Below are 22227 nucleotides of genomic sequence, written 5' to 3'. Positions count from 1 at the left end.
AGACCTGTTATCGCTGGCAGGATCTCTCCGAGACTTGCACGATTTCCAAGACACATTCTGGGTCAGCGCACTGAAAGGTGGGGTGAAGGAAGGAGTGAAAGGCGAAGGAGGGTGTCTTGCTGGCGCTTGCTGGTGGAGGATATGTTTTATGGATGGAGGCTGGCGAGAATATGTGGTAGCTGGAGCGGCTTCGCAAACATGAGAGTGGAGGACAGGAGGACACAGCGCAGACTTCTATCAGGTGCCGATGGGGACTGGCAATGGCAAGGCGCTGTGCGGGACGTCTCCTCCTTCCCCTCCCATGATACATTCAGGGAGAGGCGTTCCAGGCCTGAAGGAGTACCTCCTGAGTCAGGCTACTCCTGGCCGTTGGACTCTGGAGGCAGGAATGTCCACGGATCGCAGCGCAGAAGACCTCGCCCTCGAGATCGTGAGGGAGAAGATTTTCCAGAGATTTTACGATGGTGCGTTGGAAGCGCGGGCATGATTGGGTGTATACCTTGATAATACTGAAGAGAGAGGCAGCATCTTATGGCATAGGCTTAAGTGACTGCGTCTCTATCCGTTCCCATGAACATTTGCCACTCACAGCTTCCCCAACCACACACTTTGTCCTCTGACATCCCTGTAGAACTGCCCTACGAGCTGACAGTCGTTCCGGTGTCCTGCAAGTCGCTACGGGACGGCTCCATGCGCGTGGAGCACATCATTGTGGTGCCGCATGAGGGCGTCAAGAAAATCGTGGTGGGCAGTCACGGTGCCGCACTCAAGCACGTGGGCACCAGCGCGCGCATGGAGCTGCAGCGCATGTGGGGCCACAAGGTTCACCTCATCCTCACCGTGAAGGTTGGCAAGTGAGGAGGGTGCTGGCAGTGATCACTCGACGTCTGGTTGTTGTACAGAGGCCAGGAGAATGGAGGTATATCGATATAAGGGGATACAAGTCGAGATTGCTTTGCCAGGGTTATCCATGCTCATTGTCTTCGATGGGAAGAGATGATTCAATTGTCGGCGAGTCAGATCGCTGACATCGCTTGGAAATAGGATAAAATTCGTGTTGCCATGATTGTACGGCCTGCATCCCTTCGAGTCAGACGAACGTGGATCGCATCGTTCATCCTCAGAAAGTAACAATTCAATATCCATATATTACATCATGTTCCATGGCGCACCCAGCCGGCCCCAGCTGTTCCAGCCAAAGCTTTGAGAGGCTGGCACCTGGTTGGCTGCTGCACCCCAGCTTCATGTCGCGCGAGGCGGACAAACCCGATGCCGACACTAAAGATGCTTGGCACCTTGACGGCATCCAGACTTTACCCACGCGATTATCATAAATCCAATCGCATTTCCATCAACGATGTCGTCGGCACGCACTGTTGTTCTCCTGATCCTCGCGGTGGCGTTGCCGGCATGCCTTGCGATGCCTCGCTTCATTAAGGAAGATCTGTCCGTCCAGGGGAGCCAGACGCAGCCCGATTTCTGCGGGTGGGCGCATTGCTTGATGGGTGGAGTGGATCAGGTTGCTAGGGACCATGCGCGTCTGTTGCAGGGTATGTGGAATCTTCCCCAGCTTCAGATTCTCGCGTCGCTTTACACCTTTAGTTCAATCAACGAGGTGATGGTCAAATCCATGTTGGCGATACTTATATTATTTATTGCAGAGACTCCGAGTGCCCCCCCTTCAAGCTGGTGAAAGAGACTGATAACTACGAAGTGCGAACATACGACGAGGGTAAGAGTCGCTGGTGTCGGTTTTGAGCGTTAATGCTGAAGTTAACCCGGAACGCGTTTCCCACGCCAATGGCTCCTCAACACAAACACATAGAGAAGTGGGTCATCACCAATGTGACTGACTCGTTCTACACCGTAGCCTACCCCAAGGCCACGACGGTGAGCAATCAGTGTGTAGTCGCATGCATTCTGTGACCCATCGGGTTGGAAGAATGTATCCTTGTTGTGCTGGCAACAGACCGCGTCTATCTAGGTCCTCTTACCTCACAACTCAAACCCTCCTCCTTGTCCGCTGCAGCGCCTGCTCAAGTACTTCAAGGGTCAGAATGACAAGGGCACGCACCTGAACATCACCACCCCCACCGTGTCGTACCTCGAGCTGGATGATGACAGGAAGGGCACCAAGAAGGCATACACCTTTGGATGGTTCATCTCTCGCCACATCGAGGTAGGGAGTTCGGTTATAATCCGCACCTGAGTCATCGAGAATGCATTTCCTCCTGCTACTGTACGCACCAGAGAGTATCAAGCTGCATCTGTGTTGCCGCCGACTGACATTTTCCACCCCTTTATTTTGGTGCAGGAGATCCCTAAGCCCACGGACCCTGAGCTCGAGATTGTGACCTACCCCGAGACGACCCGCTACGTCAGGGTCTTCGGTGGCTACGCCTCAGAGGGTGAGGGCATCCTTGCCTCGGACAGATTTGGGGATGGCATGGTGACTATCATACCTTCAAAGCATGGATCTGGCTGCAACTATCAAATTCCAGCCGCAAACTACCTCACAGGAAACATTGTGGAGCAGGCTGTGGCGCTCCAGGATGTGCTGAGCAAGGAGGGGAAGTCTTTCGAGCCCAAGGCACGGAATGGGAAGGGCTCTTTGGTTGCGCTGTTGGGCTCATTTGGTTATGATTGGTTTGGGAGATATCGTTTCATGCACACCTTCACCCTGCTACCCATTTCACCTGTGGCGCAGGGACTGCTGGCGGCTGTGTATGATGCGCCTCAAAAGCTCCTGAACCGTCACAATGAGGTCCACCTGTTTGCCACCGACAATGACGCCCTTGTGTCTGCCTGAAGAGTGCTTGAACCTTTGATCTTGTGACCGGCACACTGTTCATTTCTACGAGTGTGAAGATCTTGCTCGTCATGTCTCGGATTTGGGATCACAGGTCACAAACTTACGTAATGTGTACCAAACCCTTTCAACACTCTGTGTCGAGGGTACAAGGCCTGATAATGCAGCGCGTCTCAGCGCAATGCGACTACACAATATGTTCATTAATTGAAGCCAGCGTCTTCCTTGTCCCGCAGTATCCACCTAGGCAGAATAGGGGAGAGTCCTCCGAGACTGCACACGATGGCCTCCGCATTCCAGTCCTGCCTTGCGCTGCTGCAGTTGCAGGTGTACAGGGAGACGCTGGAACTACAACCGAATGTCGACGAAAAGGGAATCGACGACGAAGCCGACTTCCAGTGAGCAAGGGATGGAAGACCCGCACGGAATCTTGATTTTAAGGGGGGGGGCACACAGGTTTCAGTAGGAAGGGAATGGGATTATGCAGAAGACCTCGACCTGATCAGAGCGACACATGCCGACAAGCTCATCCAACAGACAAGCAGAGGACTTATCAAAGGGCGCCATCCTAAAGGCCACCTTGAACGAGGGATCGGGAGAGGTACCTGCCACAAACGATCTGGTAAGGGGATTCTGCAAAGGGCATGATGACAACGTCTCGCTGTGCAGGCAGCTTCGTACCCGCCCACCAACCCACCCGACCCACCCATACAGGTCTTCCTGCATCTCCGGATCGGCAAGGGGAACTCATACCTCACAAGCACCAGGCCCGAGGATGGGGGGCAGGGCCACCCCCAGCCATTCATCCTCGGCAAGTCCAAGAACCTGCTGAAGGGCCTGGAACTGGCAGTGCGAGGTGAGCTGGCAGGGGCAAGAGGTGCTGGGGCGACGAGGTCTTGAGCGAATCGAGCATGCACATGCAAAGACGGCTGCTCTGCCGACCGGACTGAGTGTGCCCGCCAGCGAGACCCGCGTAGGCATGCGGCGGGGGGAGCGAGCTGTGCTTGACATCCAGCCAGGCTACGCCTATCAGCACAGGACCTGGGTGCTCGATATACCTCCTGGGCTTCGCAAGGGGGACACCATCCACGCGGAGGTGGAGGTGAGCATGGGAGGTGGAGGTGAAGGCTTGGAGTTGGAGGTGAGGGGACTGAGGTTAGATCTGGCAAGTCGAAGTGGAGGGTGTGATTTACAGCACTCACTCTCCCCTTGCAGCTGGTGGAGGTGGTGCCGGGCAGGACAGTGCGAGCAGTGCTGGCAGCCGAGGATACATTTAAGGTCACGGAGCAGGCGGGGAGGGACTTTGAGACCCCCCGGGCTCCTTATAAGGTGTGCATGGCGGGAGGGGCGCCGGGAGGTCTTGGGAAGGGGGGGGTCGTGCCTAGGAGAAGGGGAGAGAAGAGAGATAGATTGGAGTTAGGTGTTCCACCTCCCCCCCCCCAACCCCACTAATCATCCATCTTGCACAGGTCAAGCTCCACCTCAGGGCTTCCACTCCCTCCAGCGACGACAGACCTCTGGGTGCCAGTCAAACTTACTTCACGATGCAAAGTGGGACGCCCCTGGAGGCTACGCTCGGCTCTGGGCAGCTTCCCCCAGGTGAAGCAGTCAGGGGAAAGGGGGGGGGGGTGCTGCCGGCGTCTGGACAATGCTGTGTGCGTCTGGACAAGTGGCAAACCTCAACCTCATGCCTGAGCGATCCCTCATTCACACAAATGACTCCAGGCCTTGACGCTGCTCTGCACTCCATGGTGCGAGGCGAGCGGAGCATTGTCACCTGCCCGCACGAGGCAGCCTCGGGTGGGACCCTGGTGCCGGACCCTGACGCGAGTGGGAGCGGCCGCGCAGAGTTTGCCATCGAGCTGCTCGACTTCACCCAGGTGCAGGCTGGGGGTCGCGACACTTGCTGCAAGTTCGATTGCTGTGCAGCTGGATTTCAGTTTCCCCCACCCCCCACTGGCCAATCTCCAGGTCCGGGACCTGACTGGGAGCGGGGAGCTGGTCAAGACGATCATGCAACAGGGCGAGGGTGTGTTCCCGGTAGACTGCCCGGTGGAGGACAGCCTCATCCAGGCCCACTGGCGGTATGTTATTGGGGGTTTCCATCTCTGGGCTGCGGTGCGATGCCAGCAGTGTGCACCCCACCGAGTCAGCCATGCTCACGCCCACCTCCCGTCTGACTCAGTGTGAGGAGGCAGGGCACGGGGGAGGCTTGGGTGTTTGATACCCGCTCCGCAGGCGATGCGCAGAGGCCCATCGAGTTTGACACCGGGATGGCCACTGTGCCAGACGTAAGCCAACCACGCAATTGTGATAGGGATGAGGGTGTTGGTGGCGGACAGGACCATTAATCGTGACTGCCATGCACGGTTTACTCAACCCCTGGGAGCCCAGGTGCAACAACTCCGCTCCCCCTTGCTTGTTCCCAGGCGGTGGACATGGCGGTGCGATTGATGTTGGAGGGTGAGGTCGCGCTCGTGACGTCCAGCTGGCGATATGCATACCAGGGTCGTGCCGATGCGCCGCAGGTTCGTGGCTGGTGGTATGTTTAGGAAGGGCATCCTGCACAGTGGGGCAGCAACCAGGCAATGCTCTTGAACCCGAGCCTGAAGGTCTCGTGTCCTTCCTTTGGACTCCCAAGGCTACGGCTGACGACACCTACTTTGGCTGCTGCAGGGAGTCACCGAGGGGGACACCCTGGAGTTCGAGGTGGAGCTGGTGCACTTTGAGCGGGACCAGATCCGGGAGGACACCACGACTGCCGGCCGGCTGACGGTGGCCTCCAAGTGGAAGGACCAGGGCAATATGCTCTTCAAGAGGGTGAGTAGGATGCTGACTGCTGGGGGTTGAGGAAGGGAGGGGGGGGGGCGGGAGAGAGCGATGGTGGGACCACACTGGCAGGCTCATGCCCTCGGCGTGCCTGCAGCCACTCGTGGGCCCCAGTGTGCACCATCCCCTAACTTTTTTAGGAGCTTCTTAAGCTGGCCAAAGCCAAGTACCTCAAGGCATCCAAGGTCGTGGAACGGATTGTGGATTATGCAGACGACCAGACCTATGAGCAGAGCCAGACGTTGCAGGCAAGCAGGGCTCGGGGAGATTTTGTCTGCTGATCGGTCATGGCCCCGCCCTTGTGCCTTGTGCCCACCCACCCAATGCCTGCCACTTTCATCTACCCTGGCAGGTCTCCTGCTATCTCAACCTGGCGCTGTGTGCAACAAAGCAGCGGGAGGCAGCGGAGGCCATTCACTACTGCAACAAGGCCCTGGAGTGAGTGGCCGGGGGCAGAGCAACCGGTCATCTCTGCCTTCTGGATGCACACACTCTTCCTCTAATACACCAGCGTGGCATGCTGAGAAGGGAGGGCATAAAACCTCACCTCCCTATTCTCATCCTTTGACCGGCCACCGTTCTCATCGCTCACACGCCCATGCCCTGGCGAGGTCTCTCCATTTTCCGCCCCTCTACCCCTACAGGGTGGACCCAGCATGTGCCAAGGCGCTGTTCCGCCGAGCTGCGGCCCTGGCACTGGTGGGGGAGTACGCATCGGCCCGCGAGGACCTGCAGGCCGCCGTCAACATTGACGCCTCCCTTGAGCCGGACGCCAAGAGGGAAACAGCGCGGCTGGCCTCGCAGGAAAAGGCCCAGGCCGCCAAGCAGCGCAAGGGCTTTGGCAGGTTCTTCAAGTGAGCCTTCTTTGCTCGCTCGACGCGCAGGCATGCACAAGAATCGGGTCTCCTGCTCCCACTCATGGCCCTGTCGACTTGACGGGAACCGCGCCCACCAGCGGCTGGAGCTCCCTCAAGACGGTCCTCCCCAGCATCACATCGTGAAGAAGGATATGGCTTCCTTGAGCGCCTCCACAAACACATCAACCTCGTGCTTTGTGTTGTAAAGGTAGGGCGCGGCCCGCACCGAGGCGGAGATGCCCAGTTCTCGATGCAGCGGCTGGGTGCACATGTGGCCGGAGCGTACCGCCACACCAGACTGGTCCAGGATGGTGGAGATGTCGGTGGGGTGGATGCCATCCACGTTGAAGGAAGCCAGCGCTGCCCGCCCCACGCCCTCTTCGGGCCCGGGCCCATAGATCCGGACCCCGGGAACAGCCTGCAGCTGCAGAGGGTGGACAGATGCAGAGCGGTGGGATTCTGGAGTGCATATGTCAGCACATGAGGGAATGCCACGTGCCGAGTCCATGTATCAATATGAAGAGACAAGAGAACGCCCACCCACCCATTTCTCCTAGAAGCCTGCGCCGCCGCCCGCCCCCCTTCCCCCCCCCCCCTCCCTCACACCTGTTCGTGGAGGTGCGCGCCCAGCTCCCGCTCATAGGCGTCGACGCGGTGCATGCCAAGAGTTGTGAGGTAGTCGCAGGCTGCGCCCAGGCCAATCGCCTCCGCGATGGCGGGCGTGCCCGCCTCGAAGCGTGAGGGCGGCGCAGCGTACGTCGACCGGTCCAGGAACACGTCCTGGATCATCTCGCCGCCGCCCATCCAGGGCGGCATGGACTCCAGCAGCTCGTACCTGGGTGAAGGTCGGACAGTGTGCGATAGTTCAGGATGGTCTGGGTCGCATGGCAAGCACACAGGACTAGGCACCTGGTGAGCATGCCTGCCCACTCTCGGTGCATCCACAGGAAAGAGGTGCGTCGCTGCGCTGAGGACGGCCGCAAGCCTTGGGTCCCCCGCTCGCACCCCCAAAATCAACCAGCTTGCCTGCCCCAGAGGAAGCCGATGCCCGTGGGCCCACACATCTTGTGCGCTGAGGCGACGATCCAGTCGGCGCCCAGCCGGCCGACGTCCACGGGCATGTTGGGCACGGACTGGCAGCAGTCCAGGAGGACCCGCGCGCCCACGGCGTGCGCGGCCTCGCAGATCTCGGCGGCGGGAGCGATGCAGCCGAGCATGTTGGAGACGTGGACTAGCGCCACCAGGCGCGTCCGCGGGGAGAGGAGGTCGTGGAAGGCGGCCATGTCCAGCTCCTCGGTGTCCTTGGTTAGCGGGACATGCCTTTTGGGGGTGGGGAGGAGGGGAAGAGGGAGAGTCGGGGCAGAAACTTTGAACATGGGTTGAGAGGGCATGGGACGAACTTGGCAGCACACGTGCCTGGTGCCAGTGGCACACACATCAAGGTGTGCGAGCACGATCCCAAGGGACTATCCCAGCAAGCGACCTACAGCACAGGTCTGGCGGGCAAACTAGTGAGAGGAGACAGCAAAGGCAAAGGCGAATTCCAAGCATCAACAGCCCCCGCCCACCACTCAGGCCCCTCACCTCAGGACGGCGCCCGTGCGCTGAGCGACCATCTGCCAGGGCACCAGGTTGCTGTGGTGCTCCGCCACCGACAGCAGGATTTCGTCCCCCGGCCGCAGCGTGGCCGTGCCCCAGGTCTGCGCCACCAGGTTGATGGCCTCGCTGGCGTTGCGCGTGAACACGATCTCGCGCGACGAGGCGGCGCCGACAAAGGCGGCCACCTTCTCGCGCGCGGACTCGTACGCAGCGGTGGCCCTGGCGCTCAGGGCGTGCACGCCGCGGTGCACGTTGGAGTTGTAGGAGCGGTAGTAGTCATCCAGCGCCCGGATGACCGTCTCAGGCTTCTGGCTGGTGGCGCCATTGTCCAGGTACACCAGCCGGTGGCCGTGAACGCTCTGGTCAAGGATGGGAAAGTCACGTCGCCACAGCTCCCCGGACGCTTGCTGGGACTGCAGCGAGGGGGGGGCGGAGCTCGCCTGCAAGGTAGGAGCCGGGGAAGGGAGGGGATCCTTGGGGTTGGGCCAGGGGACTCAGGCCCCGGCACGTGTTAAGATCAGGCGGGCTGAGACAGCGTTCCTCACCTGCCGGGCCACCCATCTCCTCTTTGGATGAGACGAAGCTCTCGAGACCGAATGGCTGGTGAAGGCGAGGAATTGCTGGGACGACGGTGGAGCGCGAGCTGTGTGGAGCATGGCGCGACACCGCTCGCAGGAGCGGCACTGGAACGAGCTGGATGTGTTTGGTTGGCGTGCGTTTATATGCATTGATGAGAATGTTCCAGGCAGTTGGGGCAGCGGCGCCATTTGCGTGCTGGTTTGCATTCGCTTACCGCTACGAGATTGCGAGCGCGCTGAGGTAGTCGGATATGCGCGAATGAAGATCCAGGGGCAAAACATCCTTAGCATATGGGGCTTCCGCTGGGCCACCAATCATTACAAATGCATACCCAAGCAGATCCTTACGAACTGTCTCATGGAACTATGCAGCCCTGCTGCCATGGCTCTGCAGCTGGCTGCAGCGCGGCAGCACAGAGGCACCACAAAGCATGTCAGTATAGGATGGCGTCCAGGATGGAGGACCTGTCTGGGTGGATCACAGGCTGCAGCAGCTGCGCGGCCGACCTGAGGCCCGGGCTGTCCATCTCGGCGTCTATCCAGGCCAGCAGGGCGGCGTACCCGCTCTGCTTCCTGCCCAGTACCCGCCTGAAGGCGGCCAGGCCCAGGAAGCGGACGTGGGCGGGCGGCGTGCGGCTGCTGCAGCGCACGGGCGGCGCGGTGGGGAAGACGGGCGCCACGCGACGCGGCCCCGCGGCGCGCACCACGAAGGCGATGCCCTCCTCCACCGCGCGCGCAAGCAGGGCGGGGGCGGGCGGCGTGGCCAGAGCGCGGATGTAGACGTGCACCTTCATGGCCGCCAGGCAGAAGGCCTGGAAGATGTTGAGGGCCACCGTCTCGCGCCCGTTCAACCGCGCGTCCAGGAGCAGGGGGTGGGCCTTGGGGCGCAGGAAGCCCACGGTCTTGGTGGGGAGGGCCGCGCCCGCGCGCGCGCCGCGGCCGCCGCCGCGCGCGGGCGCCGCGCCGACCGACCAGCGCACCTGGTCGCCGTGGTAGCGGGTGTAGTCGCCCTGGACCCCCAGGCTGGTCACGTTCAGGAGCAGGCCGCACCAGGGCAGGAAGGCGGCGCCGCAGCGACTGCGCACCAGTCGCTCGCCGCCGCCCCAGCTGGTCCGCGTCTTCAGCGAGTTCACCGCGATGCCGAGGTCCGGGAAGCCGACGGCCAGACGCTCCACGAAGGCCTCGGCCACCGCGCCCTCGCTGCTGAGCAGCAGGAAGTCGTCCATCTGGCGCAGGAGCAGGAGCAAGGGGCGCTCTGGCGGGGCCGGGGTGGTGGGGTCGCGGTTGCCAGGGGGGGCCAGGGGGGAAGGGGGGTGTTGTCCCTGGGGCGCCGCGCAAGCACGGGAGTCCCTCTGTTGGTGCACGAACCTGATACAGAGGTTGCCTCGCCTTGACACCCTGACACCCCCACCCCCGCCGGCACCGCCTCTCCCAGCCGCGACCCGATGGAGGCCTCTGCAGCCTGGGAAGCAGGCCCTCCCTCGCAGCGGGCCGCCCGCGCCAGCAGGGTGAGTCGCCCCCTGGCCGCCGCCGCCTCCTCCAGCGCGGCGGCCTCGGCGTGGGCCAGGTACATGCAGCAGAGGAGGGTGGAAAGCGTGGAGCCCTGGGGCACGCCCCGTGCCTGCGCGTGCCAGCGCCGGCGCAGCCTGACCAGGTTGCATTGCAGGTGCTGGCTCAGCAGGGCCAGCACGCTTTGGCGCGTGACGGTGCCCACAACGCCGCCGGTCTGCACGCCGCGCCCGGCACCGAGGCCGCTCCAGAGCACGTGGGTGTGCCCGGCGCCGGGGCCGGGGCCGGGGCCGGCGGGGTCGTCTGCCGGCAGAGCGCAGCGGCGCGAGCGGACGGTCAGGCTGCCGCCGGCGCGCGGCGTGATCTCGGTGTACTGCACCATGGAGTAGCGCTGGGAGGTGAGCAGGCCCGCGACGAGGCGGACCACCGCCTCGGCATTCATGTTGTCAAAGGCGCGGGAGACGTCCATGGTGGCCAGGAAGGCGCGGGGCACCGGCTCTGCCGCGGCCAGCGCGCCGGCCTGTACTCGTGCCGCCCGCCAGCGTCGAAGGACAGGCTGCAGGCGGCAGTAGGTGTCGTTCATGCCGAACACCGAGCCCCCAAGCACCCAGGGCTGCCGCACGATCTCACATCGCAGGACCTGGACAGAATTGTGATGGCGGAGTGTTTCATGGAGGGGGCTGGACGGGTGGAGGTGTTTGCGCAGGGTGCTTGGACCGTGATTCCCCTCTCTATCCTTCCAGACACCACGCGACGTCCCCTCCCTCAACCTCCCTCCCATCAAGAACTCACCTGGAAGACGTCCTGCAGCGTCTCGTTCACAGATCGGAACTTGAGCACGACCCGGCCACGCCTGTCCCTGTGAGCCCCCGCTCGCGGCGGCACACTGAAGCCCACCGTGGAGGGCTTGCCTAGGTTGGTGATGACACGTACACCTGTATCGCGACATTTGACAGAGGGAGAGAAGTCGTACAATCGGCCCGGTGGAAAAAACTATCCTTGCTGGAGTTGTCACCATGCAATCGCTCATCCTAACATTGCTGCTATGCCTCACCCCGAGCCCCAAAAACCGCCATGCCTGGCCTCCAAGGAGTGCGTTCCAAATACCATCGGCTCCACACCAGCCCCAAGCAGAGGAGAAAGCCACACGCCTCGTACCCGCTCTCTTGGGCAGGAAGCGCAGCCTCGCCACGCCCAGGGACCGCAGCCGCAGCTGCTCCAGGGCATGCAGGCGTGGTACCACCCGGTACTGCGACCGCACCAGGTCGTCCAGCGTCGTGCGACGCAGCCTCACCCACACCGGTTTCCTGGCCGGCCGGGGAGGGGGCCGGGGGGTGGAGACCGGTGTCGGACATCTATCTGCGTCGTGTTTGCTCCTCTTGGCCTGGGCTGCCTGACATGCACTCCCCCCCCGCTGCACCTTCCCTTCAACCCCTGCGCACCCAAACCCCCTCTCTCCTCCCACCTGAAGTAGAAGACGTGGAGGCGCGCGCCGTCGCCCTCCGTGGCGTAGAAGTGGCAGCGCAGGAGCGGGATGACGAGCTGCGTGAAAAGCCAGGCAATCCAGTTCACCAGGCGCCGCCTGGCCGCCCACGCTGCGCTGGCGGGCCGGCAGGCCCCCAGCCAGGGGAAGTCGGAGACCTTGACGCCCTGCAGCGCTGCATGCAGGCTCATGCCCTCGTATCGGCGCAGGCCCACGAAACGCCGCACCGCGGAGCGCAGCGCGCGCAGCGTGCGGCCGCGGCCCAGCATCTGGGCCGGCACGATGCGGCGCAGGCAGGCCCAGAGGAAGGCAGCCACCCGGGCGTGGGAGACGCAGGCGTCAGCGGTGGACAGGCGGGCCGGCGCGGCGGGCGGGGGGGCGGGCAGCACCGTCTCGCGCACGCCGTGGGCGTGCGCAGCAGCGCGGCAGCTGCCGTGCGCGCCTTTGCGCCGCTCGGCGTTCGCAGCGTGAGGTCCAGCCCGGGGGAGGGCAGCGGGACGAACTGGGTCGGCGGGGGCGGCGGGGGCGCCTCCGGCGTGGGCGCCACTGCCGGGCTCTGAGCCCCGCTGCAAGGACCCTCGTGGGGCGAGACGGGGAGGCCAGTCCCCAGCCTGGGCCTCTTTGGGGGCCCGGGTGTCTCGTGGGGGGACGTCAGGAGCGGCGGGGGGGGCCGCGCGCGGCGCCCCTCCCGGCAGGCTGCTGTGCTCGCCTGGGTGGAAAGCAGGGAGCGGGGGTTGCCGCCGCGCAGCCCCGCGTTGCGAGAGGCCTCGCCCAGGGCGGCGTGCACGGCGTCCATGGCCTGCTCCAGGCGCGCTGTGCACGCTGCGCGCACCGAAGTAGGGCCAGGCGCGGTGGGGGGTGGGGCGCACAGGGCGGCGGGCAGGGGGCAGATTGCTTCCAGCAAAGCGCCGAAGGGGCACCTGGATGCCCGCACTGCGATGGGAAGAGGGTAGGGCGTTGGGGGGCAGTTTGGCTTGCAGGGCCAAGAGGGGCTTGGCGAGTACATTTGGTATGTCTACTACGGCCAGAGCATCTGCCCACTTCAGCGGCAGGGCGATTCATACTCATCTGGGTAGCAACATGCTAGCAGTGCACAGGTCCTCCTGGCCCTCCCCAAACCCCCAATGCCCCTCAGGTCATACCTGCAAGTCGCGCCAGCAATTTCTCGATGGTGGCCTGGGCTTGAGGCACTCGACCCCTCAGCCTGGCCGGGACTGCAGGCGGTGGCTGCCGGCTGTGGTAGCTGGTGCAAGGCTGACCTTGGAAAATGATGGAGTACAGGTGGCGCCCTTTCTTGGGCTGCTTGCTCAGCTGCCTCAGGACATCTGCGTGGTGGATTGGTGGGGGCATGACGACTTGTAATCACCTGATTGGTGCCCGACATTGGTAGGGATGAAAGCTTACCCGCCGCAGCCACTTGTCATCCTGAACCCACAAAAACACAACAACCCTGGACGTACGCTGTGAGGGCAGCCCGGCCCGCCCCGAGAAGGTGGCGCTGTAGAAGATGAGCTGTCGGGGCAGCTGCATGGCCGCCAGGCGCTGTGCGGGCTGGAAGGGCGATGCACGGGCTTGCTGCGCATGCTGTGGCCGGGAGCCTGCGAAGCCAAGCTGAGGGCCGCAGGGACCCTCGGGCCCTTCCTGGCACTCGGCCGGGAGGACCTCCTGGGTGGGAGGGATGTCAAAGGAGCCGTTCGACGCTGCAGCTGCCCTGCGAATGGCCTCCCTTCTTCGTCTCCAGCTGGATGGTCGCCTGGACGGGGCGGCCGGTCTCCTGCCGCAAACCTGCTCTATCCCAGTGGGTCCCAGCAGGTAGGTGGTACTGTCCTGGGAGGCAGCCATCGTCTGTTGGGGCGCCGATGCTTGTTGAGGCGCTGGTGCTTGTTGGGGCGCTGCTGCTTGTTGAGGCGCTGCTGCCTGACACGGCGCTGTCGCCTGGCCGGTGCCAAGTGGGTGCTCAACCTGCTGACCTGGCTCCAGCTTCGCGCTGGCGGGTGCGCCCGGCGCCCTTGCGGCCTCGGGCCTCCGGCCAAACACGCTGGCCCTGGCAATTCGTGCCATAGGGGGGCCCGTCAGCTGCACCACCGTGCCGTTGGGAACCCGGCTCCACATGCTGCAGTGCAGCAGGAGGTAGAGCATCAGGGTGTCCCCGATGCGACTAAGCAGCAGCCGCCAGGGCTCCGAGGCCAGGCCGAGGCCGAGACTGCCCAGGCTGGCCCGGCCAGGGGCCTCCGCCTTGGCTCCGGCGCAGAGCACGTTGGCGCGGGTGTTGGGCGAGAGCAGCAGCCGGCCCACCGCCAGACGCACCACCTGCCCCACGTGGGTCGTCGAGATCGAGTCTGGGTAAGGCGAGGGCCATATGGCAAATGGGCTGCCGAGGGAGCAGATGAGCACATCGCAAGGGACTGTCATTGTATCAAGTCTGTAATACCAGGGGCAAAACGACAGGCACAATGCTGCACATAGGATGCCATCCTTACTAACGGTATGCTATTCCGAGCACTCATCTCCCTGGTTGACTGTTTTCGTACCTGTTCCTGGCTCGAGAACTGCGCCAAGCCAAAGTCGGGCCCAAGGTCCGGAGCACCCGGACCCACCAAGCACCATGTTGAGGACAGCAGACCACGTACGTATTCATTTGGATCATAAGCCTTCGCAAGGGTATCGCAAAGGGAATTGGCCTGGGGCGAGGCTTGCGAGAGTCGGATCAGAAGGTCCCGGAGTGTGAGCAGCGGCTGGCTGGGGTACAATCGCAGCAACAAGCTCGGTGCCCTGGGGCACCCCTGCAGACTGCTATCACGTTCCATGTGTATATCATATTTTCATCCCAGTGAATTGATTGGACATCTGCTGTCAAGGGTGTTGATATGCATTTCGAGTGCGACCTCAGATCACTTAATTTTTGCGCGCGCGATTTCCGATCCCGTCTACAGTGTACGGTCGTCCCAATGAATGAAAGGTCACGGCATTGTGGCCCGCTGAAGGAACACGCATCTACATGGGTGTCGATACAGAGCATATCAAGACTTGATTTCTCTGCTGCCTACGAGGGGAGGCGGCCAAACACCCCCGGCCGGTTGCCATGGTCTTCTACTTCCAGCCGCGGGGATACGGCCCTGGCAAGGATGACTACCTCATCTACATGGTGATCTAGCTGCGTGATTGGAGTCTCAGTCAATGCTGCTGGTATCAGGGTGCATGGTACTCATGCATTCCCTGACTACACGGGTCGATGTCCGCATGCATGCCATCCTACTCCGGTCTACCCCTCCCCATTCACCCAGGGCGCCGACAAATTCGAGAACGAGCACCTGATCAGGCACTCTCTCCCCATGGACGTTTGGTTTCACGTGGACAGCCTGTCTTCTGCCCACGTGTACCTGCGCCTCCCCGAGGGCGTGGCCATCCAGGACATCCCCCCCGACACCCTGGAGGACTGCCTGCAACTGGTGAAGGCCAACTCCATTCAGGGGAACAAGCAGAACAATCTGCATGTGGTGTACACCCCCGCCAGCAACCTGAGGAAGACGGCCGGCATGGACGTTGGGCAGGTGGGCTTCCACCACCAGAGTGCGGTGATCCGGGTGCCCATCCTGAAGCGTATTAACGAGATCGTCAACCGTTTGAACCGCACCAAGGAGGAGCGGCACGTAGACCTCGAAGCTGAACGGGCCGCGTATGACCGAGAACAGAGGGGAAAGGAAAAGGCGCGACTACAGGTATGGATGCGTTTCTGTGAAGCCTAAGCAAGGGACGGGCATTGATGTGGAAGGGATGTTCTGAGACGCTGCCCAAGGCTTCTGCATTGGGCAGCGTCTCTGCATGATCCTCCTCCTTGCCTGACCAGGCAATGCGCTGTACGGTAGCTGTATGCAGCATGCCCGCTCAGGCTGTCAATCTCGCCACCTGGTTGCCCTGCTCAGGAGGAGGAGAGCAGAGAAAAGGCGCTGAAGAAGCAGCAGCAGGAGGAAAAGGCGCGGAGATCCTACGACGCCATCATGCTTGAGGAAAACATGAAGACCAGCAAAGATATGGCCCAGACGTATGAGAATGTTGAAGACTATGAGGTGAGGATGGTCGAGTGGTCATGCCGGTAGGGGAACAGGAGACGCCTCTCAAGCCTGCAGCGAGCTGCTTGCTTGTCTGCGACACCCCAGCTGGACCAGCCCAAGATGAGCCCCTGCACTCACCCACATCCCACCCCGCCCCACTCCGCTTGCCACAGGACAACTTCATGTAGACCACAGCTTGTGCTTCAGTGGTCTCTCATCATGGGACCCATTTGCTTCCCTGCTTCCCCCTGTCCTGTTTACTCCCTGGGTGCCATGGCCTGTTGCCACACCTGACTGCCCACCTTGCAGTGTCAAGCACACATCACACCATGCGAGCAGGTGGGGGCGGGAAACCCATGCCACCAGGAGGTGGTGGAGGAAACCCCCTGAACCCAACTGGCGGGGGCCGGGGAGGGAAGAAGCCAGGCATGCCCCCCATGGGCGGTCTGGGGGGGAAGGGTGGAAGGTGCCCGTATGGCTGGGGCGCCTGCTGCTGCTGCGGCGGCTGCTGCTGCACCTGTCCCGAGGCATCCTGGGGCTTGAATGGCACCTGGAAGCTGTAGATCTTGGAGTCGGGGTCCCTGCATGCCATGGGAGAGGTGGAGTGGTGCTCAGGTTTGAAGGACAACGGTGCATGGCAAAGACAAGGAGCAGACATGTGTGTCGGGCAATGGAACAACTATAAAGTGCTCCCGGCAGCGGATGGCCAGCTGATCCTGCACCAACCATTTCAAGATCGTTCCTCGTACCAGTGACTGAACAGGCGGTCGGTCTGGTGTCGGTCCACCTCCAGGGTCGGCACCTTGAAGGCAATGACCTCGTAAGGCTCTGCCGCAAAGAGTAGGTACTGGTAATGCTTGTCCCAAGGCTCTTTCCGCTGCTCATATGAAGACATGAAGCGGTGGCGAGGCTTGAACCCCTCCTCGATCTCCGGGTACTCAATCTGCGGCGTGTAGCAGGCAATGTGATATAGGTGTGGACTGGGAGATGATAGCGCTGGGCATGCACTGACTGAACGCGGTTGCAGGAAGCCCTGCTCGTGGTGGCGAGGAATGCAACTGTATCCACTGCGCCCTCCAATGACACAATCCCTGCCCAAGCGCTCTAAGGGGCACTCATCAGATCTCCCTCAAGGCCTGGGCCCTAAGACTTCCTTGCACCTGAAACAAAAGGGCCCGGGCACCCAGCTCTGGGTCAAACTCCTTGGTCACACGATAGCCAGGCCTGCCAATCTTTACTGTTTTCCGAATCGCGACTCGGCGCTGGGGGGCAGGGGCAATCTCTTGCTCCGCGGCTTCCCTTGCAGCACGCTTGGCCAGATTCTGCTGATGACGCTTGCCTTGCGTGTGAGCCAGGTAGTTTCCCTCGTTGGTGTGGAGGGTGTGGCACAGCCGACACTCGATCTGCAGAAGGGTGGGCACCAGGCTCGGAGGCAGGAGCGTCAGGGCCATGCACAACTTCTCATTTGACCCTCCAGCCCCAACAACTTCCTGAGCCGCATGCTCATCTAGTGCAGTTATGCACCGGCTCGTACAGCACGTCAACCTCACCTGGCCTAGATGATTGCGGAAGTAGTAAGGGTCCTTGGCAAGGTCTATCGTCTCAAGTGCTAGCCGACGGAGACGCTCCCTCCGATCCACAGCCTGGTCAGAACGAAACAAGCAGAATGATGACTTGAGGGTCCATAACCTACCGGGAAGGAGGGCGGTGGCGACGTGCATGTTCCAGCGTATCGCAATCACCTCTCACCTCCTGGTTGGCCGATACTGCACCGGAGCCTGGCTTAGAGCCATGCTCGCGGGCATCCATGAAACTCATGGCGCCACGCTATGCAGCGAGACCAGCCTGTTGGCACGGGACAGCTCCAATTCGGTAGAACGAGCAACACTCTGCGTCGGATGGTATCACGCTAGCGATATCCCAAAGGAATTTCTGCAAGGACTAAGCTTTCTAATGGCTGGCGTGCATCCGAGGATTCATGAATTTTCGAGAGGGAGACCTGGGGATCTGAACTGAGACAGACAAACCATCGTGCACCGGTGGCGCACCTCCTAGCAGCAGGCCAGCCGATACGTAAAATCATGCAGCAATCAGAGGCTGTGGGACCATTACGACTGATTCCGCATTTAGAAACGCGTTCATATAGTCTTCGTCATTCCAATTGCATCCCTCGGGTAACTATCGCCGGCCCACGCAACCAGTGCACGGCGTCGCTGGGGAGACATCCAACCTTCACTCCCACACCACATCCAGCTTCACCGATCATCATCGATTGAATCATGAGTGTGCTGCAGAAGATCAAGGATATCGAAGATGAGATGGCCAAGACCCAGAAGAACAAGGCCACGGCGGGGCACCTGGGCATGCTGAAGGTGAGCTCAAACAGTGGACGACTCTCGTTCGTGCATGACACCAGCGACATTCACTCCAGCCCAGTAATGTGACGTGTGAGCTACCCTCGACAGGCCAAGCTCGCCAAGCTTCGACGAGAGCTGCTGGAGCCTTCAAGTGGTGCTGGCGGCGGCGGCAAGGGCGATGGCTTTGATGTGAACAAGGTTGGGGACGCAAGAGTGGGCCTGGTGGGGTTCCCATCAGTGGGCAAGTCCACGCTGTTGAACAAGCTTACAGGCACATTCTCGGAGGTGAGAGAGACTGACTGAGTCCAGTTGCATTGGGTGGTGGCGGTGGGGTGCCCAGGGCAGGGGATGGTGATGCAGAGATGGGCGAGGTGTTGGTGTGAAGGGTGTATGATAATCCGAATGTTACCAGAAGGAGAAGAAGAACGGGTCGCACGACCGACTGATGTTGTCAGAGGCAACCTCTTGCTCATCTCCTGCTCGTAGATGGTCTCGGCATGACTTCCCAGCCTTCCTGTGCCTCCAAACACTGCAGGTGGCTTCCTATGAGTTCACCACGCTGACCTGTGTGCCCGGGGTGATAAGGTATCGTGGGGCCAAGATCCAGCTGCTGGATCTGCCAGGGATCATTGAGGGGGCCAAGGATGGCAAGGGACGTGGCAGGCAGGTCATCGCCACGGCCCGCACCTGCAACCTCATCCTGATCGTGCTAGACTGCCTGAAGCCCATCACTCATAAGAAGCTCATCGAGCACGAACTAGAAGGTAGGCGTCGCGACAGCTTCCATCAAGGGAAACAGCTGGCAGGGATCCTTGGGATGGGTACGCCACCCGTCCCACAATCCTTGCACAACTGCATCTGTGCAATGTGGGACACTGCGAGGCATGGTCGGATGCTCGCCAGCTATATCCCTCAGGTGCCTGGGCCCTCACGCTTCTATCCAGGCTTTGGGCTGCGCCTGAACAAAAAGCCGCCGGAGATTACCTTCAAGAAGAAGGACAAGGGTGGCATTGCCTTCACATCGACCCTCGCCAACCCAACTCTTGATCTTGACGGTGAGGCGCGGGCTTGAAAGCTTTTGTGGGTGCTGAGCAGGTCGGCGGTCGACAGGTCACTGGTGCAAGGGGCCTGGCAAGATATGCTCCCATGCCGTGTGGCCCTGCGACCCTCTGGTTGCCCCGTCTGCCCCCCCTGCAGCTGTCAAGGCGGTGCTGGCAGAGTACCGCATCCACAACGCCGACGTCCACCTCAAGGGCGACTACGACGTGGATGACCTAGTGGATGTGATCGAGGGCAACCGAATATACGTGCCCTGCATTTACGTCATCAACAAGATCGATCAGGTTTGCCGGATTGGGGGGGATGGGTTGATGCCTGGTGGGTCACCGCCCGAGTCTGTTCCCAGGTCTGGAATATCAGTAGTCTCCCGCGTATCTCCCTCCCAGATCACCCTGGAGGAGCTCAATGTCCTGGATCGACTGCCCCACTACTGCCCGGTGTGCGCCTACCACGAGTGGAATCTGGACGGCCTGGTTGAGATGATCTGGGAGTACCTGGACCTCCTCCGAATCTACACCAAGCCCAAGGTGTGCTGGGGGAGGGTTGGGCGTGGTGTGTAGGGATGGCAGCGCAACCAGGTTTGATGTGGGGATGAGGCAGATCCAACCAGGCGTCGTGAGAGACCGGTGGGGATGGTCTCAGCGCAGTAAGAGGCTGGCAGGAAGGACGTCTGGCCAGTGGATGGCTTGTGGGGCCTGCCCAGTGGAGGCATTGGGCGTTCTCCATGCCGCAACTATTCTGTTCCCTTGGTTCCGCCAGTGTTCGGTCCTCCATATAATCGAAGCCTGTGCCCACACCCTCATCTACCGTGACACAGGGCAAGCTTCCGGACTACAACGACCCCGTCATTCTCCCAGCGGCGCACAGTAGCGTGGAACACTTCTGCAACCGCCTGCACAAGGCCATCATCAAGCAGTTCAAGTATTCCCTGGTCTGGGGCTCCAGCGTCAAGCACCGGCCGCAGAAGGTGGGGAAGGAGCACATTCTGCAGGACGAGGACATTGTCCAGATTGTGAAACGCGTGTAAGCAGCATGAGCGAGGCCTCCTTGGGGGTGGGGGTATCAGCAACGGATTGGTGTCTGGCGCCACTGGCAGAGGACTGTTTCACCGAACACAGTGCAAAGCGGCTCGTAAAATGGGATCAAGCATGATTCATGTTCAAATCTAGTGCTTGAACGATTCAATGATAGCGCGAATGTGCTGGCATGCTCCACAGAGCCTTCCAATTCCCATTGCTATACAAGCGAGATCAGCTCGAGAAAGGGAAGGGCAGCAACTGCTAGACCCGGGGACCAGACCACAGACTCCTGTTCGCGCCGGGAAAAGGGCGCCAACACAAAGGCGCCAAGCTCGGGTTTGATCGTGTAAGTCACAGACGAGATCGGAAGACGTAAAAAGGAAGGCCAGCCTCGAGCGTGCAGGGTCCCGTCGAAACCCTTCCCGCCCCTTGCCAGGGCCCAGGGACGGAATCTGGGTGCTATGCAGGCCAGCCTGCCCTGCGAACCAGGCCCGGAATTCCAGTGACCCCACGGAACTAACAACAGGGGTTTGGACACCTCGCCGCACCCCTCCCCACCCACAACAAGGCACCCTCGACCACCCCATTCCACCGCGGCCTTTCCCCCCTTGACTGTTGGGCGTGGAGATGGAGGAAGCTCCCCAGTTGCAGGAGCCGGGGCCAGCCCAAGGTCCCCCACTGAAGGGGCCCAAGATGAAGAAGGCGCTGCGTGCGTCCATCGAGGGCGGTGGGTCTCCGGTGAGTCATACACGACCTTCGTGCTGGAGGGGTATTTTGCGGGGTAGCCATGCTGCCATGGCCCACCGCGTCCTCCTCTCTGCGTCTCGTCAGGACAGGCCACCCCAGGCTGGATGCAGGGGCAGGCTCAAGTGTTTTGTGGTTGCCTGCATGACACTATCGCATGTGGCGGCCACCCCCAGCAGTCCTTCGTAGATGACTGGTTGTCCGAGCAGCGCCGCCACACCCCATCCGTGACTGGCCAGGACCCTCCTTCATGCCCACATCTCACCCCTGTCGCACTCCCCTTGACCCTGTCATACTCGTTTCAACCCTGACGCACTCAATCCCAGCCCCTGATGCACTAACACCTCACCACCCTGACATACTCGTCCCCCCTACCTCCCCCCAACCCTCCCCAGGCTCCTGCCGCCCCCCGCCCGGAGCGTCCCGAGGGTTACAGCCGCAAGGCCAAGTCGCTGTCGCTCCTGTGCGAGAACTTCATCTCCCGCTTCGGCATCCCCGGCACCGTCATTAGCCTGGACGGCAGCGCGCGGTCGCTGGGCGTGGAGCGACGCCGCATCTATGACATCGTGAACGTGCTGGAGTCTGTCAAGGTCGTGGAAAAGGTGCAGAAGAACCAGTATGCGTGGCACGGGCTGGAACGCCTGGCGACGTCGCTGGCCGAGCTGCGCGCCCAGGCGGAGGCAGAGCTGGCGGAGGTGGGCGCCGGTGGCGACGACTCGCTGACGGGGCTGGACGAGCGCAAGGAGAAGTCCATGACGCGCCTGTCCCAGCGCTTCGTCCAGATGTTCATGCTGTCCAAGACCAAGTCGCTGGGGCTGGACGAGGCGGCACGCGCGCTGCTGGGCGGCTCCGAGGACGCGGGGCACTTCAAGACCAAGGTGCGCCGCCTGTACGACATCGCCAACATCCTCTCCGCCCTGCACCTGATCGAGAAGGCACACGTGGGCGAGAAGGGGCGCCCCGGCTTCCAGTGGCTGGGCCCCGAGGCGGTCATCGCCGCGCAGCGCAGCTTCGCCGCGGCGCTGGCCGCCGGCGACGCGCCAGCGCACGCCGCGGCGGAGGCCGGCGACGCTGCGGGCGCGCTGCATGCGCAGCTGGCGCAGCGCGGCTACCAGGCCGCATTGTGGGGCCCCGGCGGGCCGGACGCCGCGGCGCTGGCCCACCTGCACCACCTCCACGCCCTGCCGCTGCTGGAGGAGGCGGCGCGCGCGCCGGGCGTGGAGGCCGGGGGGGGTCCGGCGACGCGCGCGAGCGCGGAGGCCGGGGCGCAGGGGCCGGGCGACGCTGCGGCCCCCGACGCCAAGCGGCCGCGCCTGGCGCCTGGGGCCGAGG

General features: G+C 62.0%; 9 protein-coding genes across 9 annotated transcripts in view; 7 read left to right on the top strand and 2 right to left on the bottom strand.

Annotated features, from left to right (window-relative positions):
* Positions 1-388: 388 nt before the first annotated feature.
* On the top strand, positions 389-858 carry F751_3822 (GTPase Era; the record flags this gene model as incomplete). The annotated part of the gene is made up of 2 exons (XM_011403024.1): positions 389-464; positions 632-858. 2 exons carry the CDS (start codon positions 389-391, stop codon positions 856-858), a joined length of 303 nt encoding a protein of 100 aa, XP_011401326.1.
* A 942-nt stretch (positions 859-1800) lies between these two features.
* F751_3821 (Heme-binding protein 2) lies at positions 1801-2809 on the top strand (the record flags this gene model as incomplete). Its single annotated transcript, XM_011403023.1, has 5 exons — positions 1801-1890; positions 2030-2179; positions 2315-2408; positions 2520-2614; positions 2708-2809. 5 exons carry the CDS (start codon positions 1801-1803, stop codon positions 2807-2809), a joined length of 531 nt encoding a protein of 176 aa, XP_011401325.1.
* Positions 2810-3091: 282 nt separating this feature from the next.
* On the top strand, positions 3092-6496 carry F751_3820 (Peptidyl-prolyl cis-trans isomerase PASTICCINO1; the record flags this gene model as incomplete). The annotated part of the gene is made up of 14 exons (XM_011403022.1): positions 3092-3207; positions 3347-3431; positions 3524-3665; positions 3829-3911; positions 4025-4138; positions 4279-4360; positions 4535-4689; positions 4781-4893; positions 4995-5100; positions 5239-5253; positions 5486-5629; positions 5779-5910; positions 5991-6076; positions 6283-6496. The coding sequence occupies 14 exons, from the start codon at positions 3092-3094 to the stop codon at positions 6494-6496; spliced, it is 1587 nt and encodes a 528-aa protein (XP_011401324.1).
* A 132-nt stretch (positions 6497-6628) lies between these two features.
* On the bottom strand, positions 6629-8750 carry F751_3818 (Cysteine desulfurase 2, chloroplastic; the record flags this gene model as incomplete). The annotated part of the gene is made up of 5 exons (XM_011403020.1): positions 6629-6919; positions 7102-7330; positions 7558-7815; positions 8080-8534; positions 8640-8750. The coding sequence occupies 5 exons, from the start codon at positions 8748-8750 to the stop codon at positions 6629-6631; spliced, it is 1344 nt and encodes a 447-aa protein (XP_011401322.1).
* Positions 6937-7236, top strand: F751_3819 (hypothetical protein; the record flags this gene model as incomplete). Its single annotated transcript, XM_011403021.1, has 1 exon — positions 6937-7236. One exon carries the CDS (start codon positions 6937-6939, stop codon positions 7234-7236), a length of 300 nt encoding a protein of 99 aa, XP_011401323.1.
* A 5996-nt stretch (positions 8751-14746) lies between the features above and the next one.
* Positions 14747-15904, top strand: F751_3817 (Coiled-coil domain-containing protein 25; the record flags this gene model as incomplete). Its single annotated transcript, XM_011403019.1, has 4 exons — positions 14747-14809; positions 14949-15383; positions 15588-15731; positions 15890-15904. 4 exons carry the CDS (start codon positions 14747-14749, stop codon positions 15902-15904), a joined length of 657 nt encoding a protein of 218 aa, XP_011401321.1.
* A 542-nt stretch (positions 15905-16446) lies between these two features.
* Positions 16447-17525, bottom strand: F751_3816 (Splicing factor 3A subunit 2; the record flags this gene model as incomplete). Its single annotated transcript, XM_011403018.1, has 3 exons — positions 16447-16659; positions 17267-17359; positions 17466-17525. The coding sequence occupies 3 exons, from the start codon at positions 17523-17525 to the stop codon at positions 16447-16449; spliced, it is 366 nt and encodes a 121-aa protein (XP_011401320.1).
* A 470-nt stretch (positions 17526-17995) lies between these two features.
* F751_3815 (Developmentally-regulated GTP-binding protein 1) lies at positions 17996-20159 on the top strand (the record flags this gene model as incomplete). The annotated part of the gene is made up of 7 exons (XM_011403017.1): positions 17996-18088; positions 18182-18358; positions 18609-18837; positions 19018-19128; positions 19271-19416; positions 19519-19659; positions 19950-20159. The coding sequence occupies 7 exons, from the start codon at positions 17996-17998 to the stop codon at positions 20157-20159; spliced, it is 1107 nt and encodes a 368-aa protein (XP_011401319.1).
* Positions 20160-20778: 619 nt separating this feature from the next.
* The window catches only part of F751_3814 (Transcription factor E2F7), a gene marked incomplete at both ends in the record, with an annotated part of 3660 nt that continues 2211 nt past the window's right edge, over positions 20779-22227 (top strand). The window contains 2 exons of the mRNA XM_011403016.1: positions 20779-20889; positions 21291-21884. Coding sequence (XP_011401318.1) covers positions 20779-20889; positions 21291-21884 — 705 coding nt within the window. The remainder of the gene's footprint in view (positions 20890-21290; positions 21885-22227) is intronic.

The sequence above is a fragment of the Auxenochlorella protothecoides genome, assembly GCF_000733215.1.
Source record: "Auxenochlorella protothecoides strain 0710 unplaced genomic scaffold scaffold41, whole genome shotgun sequence".
In the NCBI taxonomy this organism is placed as follows: domain Eukaryota; kingdom Viridiplantae; phylum Chlorophyta; class Trebouxiophyceae; order Chlorellales; family Chlorellaceae; genus Auxenochlorella; species Auxenochlorella protothecoides.
Note: the sequence above shows the minus strand (reverse complement) of the source record. Positions and strands in the feature narration are given on the sequence as shown.